The sequence below is a fragment of the Salvia hispanica genome, chromosome 6 (genome assembly GCF_023119035.1).
Source record: "Salvia hispanica cultivar TCC Black 2014 chromosome 6, UniMelb_Shisp_WGS_1.0, whole genome shotgun sequence".
NCBI classification, from domain to species: domain Eukaryota; kingdom Viridiplantae; phylum Streptophyta; class Magnoliopsida; order Lamiales; family Lamiaceae; genus Salvia; species Salvia hispanica.
Genome location: NC_062970.1, coordinates 43,290,788 through 43,297,910, shown reverse-complemented (window position 1 = coordinate 43,297,910; position 7,123 = coordinate 43,290,788). Strand labels below are relative to the sequence as shown.

Genomic DNA, 7,123 nt, shown 5'->3' with positions numbered 1-7,123 from the left:
GAGGAACTTTTGTAGAAAATATTAAACTGAAGTAATGCCGGAACAACTTACACCTTTTAAAATCATTGACGTTTGCATATATGAACCTATTTGTCCATCTACATACTCCGGTATGACATTTCAAATTCAATTTAGAAGAAAATCCAATTCTTAAAATTTGCTACAAAACTTAAGTTTATAATATTTGCAACCAAGGTTTAAGTTTATAAGAATACCAAATTTAATAGAATGTTTGTGATTTTAAGGACCATTATCCAATCTAAATAATAGTATGTGTCGGAGCTAGAGTATGTCGCAATTCTAGTTCAAAAAAAGAATTGGTACCGTAGTTTAAATTTAAAAATGTCGGTGCAAAGTGCAAATTATCTGAATTTGGTGAAAAATAAGCAAATCCAAAATTGTAACCTGAATTGGACGAACGAATGAGGAAAAGAAGTTTCTTTTGATAAATGCCATATAGTTAAATTGTAAATTTGATAAGGTAAGAATTTTTTTTTAAAATTTCAAGTGATATTGTTAGATATATATATTTTTCAATTCTGTTGCTATGCAAATCGGAATGATGGCAATGACTTTTCCGGCCTAATCGAAATTGAGGTTGATGTATATGTCATGATGGAGTTCGAATTTTGAATGAAGAGACTTCATTTTTTAAATTTAATGTGTATGGTGGTACCTATGTTATGTATAGAAGTCGAAGACATAATCCTGGTTGAATTAGTTAGGACAAGGCTTGATCAAATATAATTGACCAACACTAGGTTTATTCAGCACAAGAAACCATAAAAAAGGAGTACATTTTGATCAATCTGAACACAGCCTAATTTGTACTCCATATTATGCATACACTTATCATTTAATTATCATATACATCTAACTCAATTGCGGTGTTTTGTTTTAGAATGCTGTGTTCAATGAATTATTACTATCCGTCCACCAAAATTTGTCATATTTTTCCATTTTCGTCCGTCCTCCAAAATTTGTCCCATTTTACTTTTACCATTTTTTATTGTGGATCTCATATTCCACTATCTCATTCCTACTCACATTTTATTATAAAACTAATATATAAAAGTAGGATCCACAATCCACTAACTTTTTCAACTCACTTTCCATTACATTTCTTAAAACCCGTGCTGGGTCAAATGGGACAAATTTTGGTATACGGAGGTAGTATTTTTTTAGTAAAAATTAACTTTTTATTCGCCCTTAATTTAATATATCCCACATTCCCACTTTCTTTCATTTTCATGCCGAAATAAAATAGTATCTCAGAATGTTCCTTCCCTGAAATTTTGACACAGTTTATCATTTCGGTCCATCCCTGAAAGTTTGACACTTTACCATTTTTTATAGTGGACTCCATATTCCATTAACTCATTCATACTCATATTTTATTATAAACCAAAAATTCTAAAAGTAGGATCCACGTTCCATCAACTTTTTAAATTCACTTTTCATTACATTTCTTAAAACTCATGTCGGGTCAAAGTACTGAGGGACGGAGGTAGTACTAGGTCTATGGAACTGACGTTATTATGAAATAAAAAACATTGAAACTGGAATAAAGGTGAAATAAATGAAGGCTACTGTATATTTTTAAAATACAGTATTTGACAATTAACACAATAGAAAATTAAAACAGCCCTTCTATTTTATCGGTGGCTAGTCAAAAACAATTCTCCGCCGCCGCCGCCGCCGCCGCCGCTAGAATCTAATGCCGGCAACTCCAAAGTCTATTCTCTTCCTTTCCCTCTTGCTACTCTCATCTAATCTCTCCCACTCCTTCTTCTCCAACTATTACAACCTATTCTCCCTCTCCCACTCCCTCCTCTCCCGCGTCGCCGCCCAACGAACCGCCCGCGGCGATGTCGAGGGGGCGGCCCGGGCCCGGGCTCTGGCCCGCACCTTCGAGCCCGGTGGCCTGGGATTGTACAAGTCTGCATGGAGCTTTGGATGGGATTTTCTGAAGAATTACGCGTGGAGCGACGCGGCGTCGTTTCGTGACATTGGCGGCGTAGTGTCCGATTTGAATGAATTGTTAGGGATTTTGAGCGAATTGAGTCGGATTCCCTCCGATGCGGAGAGGCTCGCCTGGGCTGGTCGAAATTACAAAAACGCCCTTAGGGTTTCGAAGTCGATCTTCAATCGACTGCTCAACGTCTTCCGTCGATCTGTATGTTTTTTGTTTTTTAGTTTTTTATCCTTTCTCTGTTAAATCATCATATTTTCGATATATTTTTGTGATATTGGGATTGGAAAGATATTATGCATGTTTTTGTTTTCAATATTGCGAAGATGAAATTTTATTGGATAGGAAAGAGTGTTAATGCTGAATGCAGATGAAATTGATGAATGGATATGCTTGATTTTAGCTCTGTTTGTGTGGTAGTGACAATTGATGATCAATGTGGTGTGTTGGTTGTATAAAAGAGAAGTCTTTTCATGTTCATTTGTTTTGTTAATGTTTCTCTTTGTTGAATAATATATGAAACATGAATAGAATTTCAATTTTCCAACTAATATTCTGGAATATGAGTTCAATTTGTCATACTAATGATCATGATGTGGATGGTAACTGCAGGGGCCGTTACGGGATATAGTGCTGAGCCTTCAGAAAGAAGTGGTGGAGGGTGATCTGCTTAGGGACTGCATTGAGTTAGGCGCGGGCGACCTTAAGGGTTTGGTACAGATTGTGAAGGGCATTGCACTCCAATATTTCCCTGCTGCTCCTAGGAATGAACTGTAAAAGATGCTGTGGGTGATGCTTAGCGAAAGTTTTGCGGAACATTGGATTTTGCAGTCTTCGGTGGAGAAGAAAGTTTGGTTTCTGGTGGTTTTAGGCTTTTGAAGAATGATTTGACTAGTGAAGGATGTTTTGTAGAATGCAGTGTTTCCCCTTCATCACTGTATAACCTTCTGGTTTTTGCCTGTCTGGAACACAGGGAGACTGGATGACAAGTTTTGCAGAATCGAAGTATGTTTTCTTTGAACTAATTACTTGTAACCTTTTATGTAGTTTTCTTGTAGCCCCGGTTTGTTGTTGATGTACTTTGTCGGCTTATACAAATCAATATAACTAAGTTTTCTCATCTTTATTTATGTTTCTTAAGTTATTATTTAATCCATCATTTATGTTTCTTGAGAATGGACACTTCCCTGAAATAGAGTTTTGTGCAAGGAATCACCATGAATTTATTGTCTGGAATGTCTTTCCATGTTATTACTTGTATGTTATTCTAATACTTAGGACTGAACTCCTAAGTTTCTTGACCGTTCCTCATGATGTTCGTAAAGATATAGGTATACGTAAATTGGTGAAATTAAGTGGCTTGTTGAGACCTTGAGAATGAGCCACTTCCTGGATATTTTGGAAATGCAATTTTAAATGCTAATATTACCATAACTTTGCTAACTAGCTAAGTTTTTCTGAGATGTCTCAAGGAATACCCCCCTAAACAACTAAAGACTTTTAAATTTTTAAATCTTCAATAAGTGTGACCTAGACCAGACATAGATTATCCTTATCATCATCAAGCTTATTTGTACATTCTTCACTTCACCCGAGTCATAGAATTCTGCGCTTTTTGCAAGCTAATGTCCGTAGAGCTGCACTCCACTTCAACAGGTTGATTGTGTTTGTCCTTCAACAGCTGCACTCTGCTCATTCACTGGATTTTTGGAGTACATGGTGTTGATTACTAATGGCATTTCATATCAAATCAACTGTGTTGATTTTTCGCAGTCCAGATGAAGAAGAAGATGGCTGAATGAGTGAACACAGCGTATACTCTTTGAATCCCGACAATGCTTACCAGCTGCCCATATTTGCTAAGAGCTGGGTGCCTGTTTGTTTCTATACAGATTGCTCTGTGCAAAATACATCAAGTTGTTCTGAATAGATTTCTCTATGTAAATCGCTTTTTGAAAGCTTGTCGGATATTCTGAATGTTAGTGTAATGATCATTTCACTGTCATTGAATATTCCATATTTTGCTCACGAGGAGGAACTGTTTAGTGCTAAAAAAGCAAGATGAATCCTATAAATGTTGAAGTGATATCTGTGTGAATTGGTCTCAAAATAAATGTGGAAATTGCACTTCACCTAATTCATATGCAATATGTTTGAGTTTGATCAGCTGAGTTTTTCGAAAACACTAAGCAAATTAGTCTGATGGAGTATCACTCAAATACCGAGTTCATCGAGAGCGCTCATGCAGCTACTTCCCTTAGTAACTTCTTAGCTTTTGCCCAATGCCTCCAACCATTGTTTCACTAAAGTTTTAGCATTACCATTTTTTATGAATTCATAAAAATTTGAAACTAATGGAGTACAAAATAAAGTTCCCAAGTTGACAAGTTAAACAATGTCAAAGACAACGACGTTCATTTTGTGGGGTAATTACACCTTACATACAAAATGTTTCTCCAATGTTTCAATTGAGTACAAAATGTTTTAAATTAGTGTTTGATTAGTGTTTCAAATTAGTACATTCCGTCTAAAAATCACTAACATTTGTTAGAGCACTCCCAATGGCACTCCCTTATTTCTCCCTTATTTCTCCCTAACTCCCTATCGGCTCGGACTCTTGCGAGTGTAAGTAGTCCTTACCCGCTTCGCCTCTCATCGGAACCGTACGATCGCGCGCCGACGACGCCGGCGCCTTCCCCCTCCGCTCCTAGAAGGCGGCTCGGTGGGCGTTTCTTCCACCTCGAAGTCCTCCGCGCTCGGTGTCCGCGGCTTGGTCTCTGTGGGTTGATCCGGGGTGTCGGCGGCCGATACACATCGTCGGGTGGAGAGGGCGTTCCGCAGCGGAGTTGAAGTACGGAGAAAGTCTCCGCGCGGAGGAATCTGCAAGAGACGGACCGCGTATGGAAGTTGGCGGAGAACCCATCGCCACACGGTGCATCCACTTCGTTTGCTTCATCCGTGTTGGGAATTTGTGAACTCGACTCTTTCCCTTACCCTTACCCTTACCCGAGCGGGAATTTTTCTTCCAAAAGCTCATAATTTTTGGAAGATTGATGAAGATTGAAGATGGGAGAAGAGATTGAAAATGGAGAGAATGAAGAATTTTTACCATAAATAGTAAGTAGGTCTCACATTCCACTAACTCAATTAACTCACATTTTATTATAAAACCAATATAAAAAAAATAGGTCCCACATTCCACTAACTTTTTCAACCAACTTTTCTTTACATTTCTTAAAACTCGTGTCCGGTCAAAGAGTGACTCCTAATAAGGGACGGAGGGAGTACTTTGCTAACTTAAAACATTTTATACTCAATTGAAATATTGATGAAACATTTTGTACGTAAATTGTAATTACCCCTCATTTTGTTGAAAAATATCACCATTGACAACCAAATTTTTTCATTAAATTTTACTTTGATATTTCTAATATTAAGTAATGTGTTTAATCATTAAATTCACTATATAACTTTGTTGCCTGTTGGAGACCACCTTTTGATGAAAGTTCTACAATGAGATTGGCTAGATAATACTCCTATTGAAGCAATGATGATATATTGCTTGAACCTATAATTATTTAGGCGGAAGTTGAAAAGTTTTTGGCATAAACAAATGAACGGAAGTAATTAATTGAAAGAATATAACGCGCGCTTGATAATGAACAATAACACACGAACAGTGTGTTGATACTTGATATGCGTAGTTTCCCGTGCCGCCGACATTGGGATGGCGCGAAAATGAATGTCTCTTAATCAATTTAAACAACCAAACAGCCCTTCTGCTTTTTTTTACATAAACTCACCAATTTTTCCGGTGCTCAAAACTCACTAATGGCGGCCTCTCCAAAGTCTCTTCTCTTCATCTCCCTCCTCTTACTCTCATCCAATCTCTCTCACTCCTTCTTCCTCTTAAACTATTTCAGCCTCGTTTCCCTCTCCCACTCCCTCATCTCCCGCGTCGCCTCCGTTCGATCCGCCCGCGGCGACACCGAGGGGGCGGCCCGCAACTTCGAGGCCGGCGGCCTGCGCCTCTACAAGTACGCTTGGAAAGTCGGACGCGATTTCATGAAGAATTACGCGTGGAGCGACGTCGTTCGCGACCTCGGCGGCGTAGCATCCGATTTGAAAGAGTTGTTACGGGTTTTGGGCGAATTGATCCGGGTTCGGTCCGAGCCGGAGACCGTCGCCTGGGCTGGTCGAATTTACGAAAAGGCCCTTACCGTTTCGAAGTCGCTCTTCGCTCGACTCCTCAAAATTTTCAGTCGATCTGTATGTTTGCTGTTGTTAAATTCACTTTTCCTACTCGAAATGAATATGATTCCAAATTTGGCATGGATTGAATTGCAGGGGCCAATGCAGGATTTTGTGGTGAGCCTTCAGGAAGAAGTGTTGGAGGGTGATCTGCTTAGGGACTGTTTGGAGTTGGGGGCGGGTGATCTTAAGAGTTTGATGCAAATCATCAAGGGCATTGCATCCATGTTCTTCCCTACTGCTCCCAAAGATGAACTGTAAAAGATGCTTTGCTAGTTTTGTGTTTGCTTTTGACCGATGAAGGGTGTTTTCGCGTAATTTGTATGTCCTGGTTTTTTCCTTTCTGGGACTGAGGGAGGCTGGATGAGATAGATATTTTTCCATTTATGTTTCCTATGAACTTAGTATAACTTGTTTTTTGTGTTTCATCAAGTTATTAATCATATGTTTTCTTGACAATGGACTTCTCTGAAATAGAGCTTGCATGAGGAATCACCATGAAAGTGAAGTTAAGTTAGTTATAACTTGTGTAAATCCAGGGAAGGAGCCAGAAAATTATAGTAGAAGGGGCAAAAGTATAAACATTCAAATTTTTCTTTAGAAAAGCTCTAATTTTTGTTTGTGGACTGCTGCAAACCCTTGGGTTTTTTCTGCATGTTCTATATTCTCTAAGGAAAAGAAAGTATTTTATCCATCTTTTCTATTATCATGGATTCTAGCAGCATTTTATCTTATTAGATGGGGCAATTACCTTTTTTATTATAATACATGGAGGAGCAATTTAGTGCTTAGTTAATAAATTAATATAATTTGCTATATAAATCTACATTATCGAAAATTGAGGTGGGGCATTTGCCCCTTCTCATTATGAATTGGATCCGTCCCTGTGTAAATCAGTGG

The 7,123-nt window shown here is 38.4% G+C and overlaps 2 protein-coding genes across 5 annotated transcripts; both read left to right on the top strand.

Annotated features, from left to right (window-relative positions):
• Positions 1-1,623: 1,623 nt before the first annotated feature.
• On the top strand, positions 1,624-3,984 carry LOC125192580. Of its 4 annotated transcripts, none has more exons than XR_007171430.1 (3): positions 1,624-2,176; positions 2,585-2,977; positions 3,746-3,984. XR_007171430.1 is itself a non-coding variant. In XM_048090196.1 (2 exons), the coding sequence occupies exons 1-2, from the start codon at positions 1,718-1,720 to the stop codon at positions 2,747-2,749; spliced, it is 624 nt and encodes a 207-aa protein (XP_047946153.1). In that variant the 5' UTR covers positions 1,624-1,717; the 3' UTR covers positions 2,750-3,098. The 4 variants fall into 4 exon arrangements, 1 of the variants encoding a protein (XP_047946153.1); XR_007171431.1 differs by having other exon boundaries at positions 3,654-3,984; XR_007171432.1 differs by having other exon boundaries at positions 3,629-3,984.
• Positions 3,985-5,803: 1,819 nt separating this feature from the next.
• On the top strand, positions 5,804-6,682 carry LOC125195403. The gene is made up of 2 exons (XM_048093553.1): positions 5,804-6,241; positions 6,320-6,682. The coding sequence occupies exons 1-2, from the start codon at positions 5,804-5,806 to the stop codon at positions 6,482-6,484; spliced, it is 603 nt and encodes a 200-aa protein (XP_047949510.1). The 3' UTR covers positions 6,485-6,682.
• Positions 6,683-7,123: the final 441 nt, after the last annotated feature.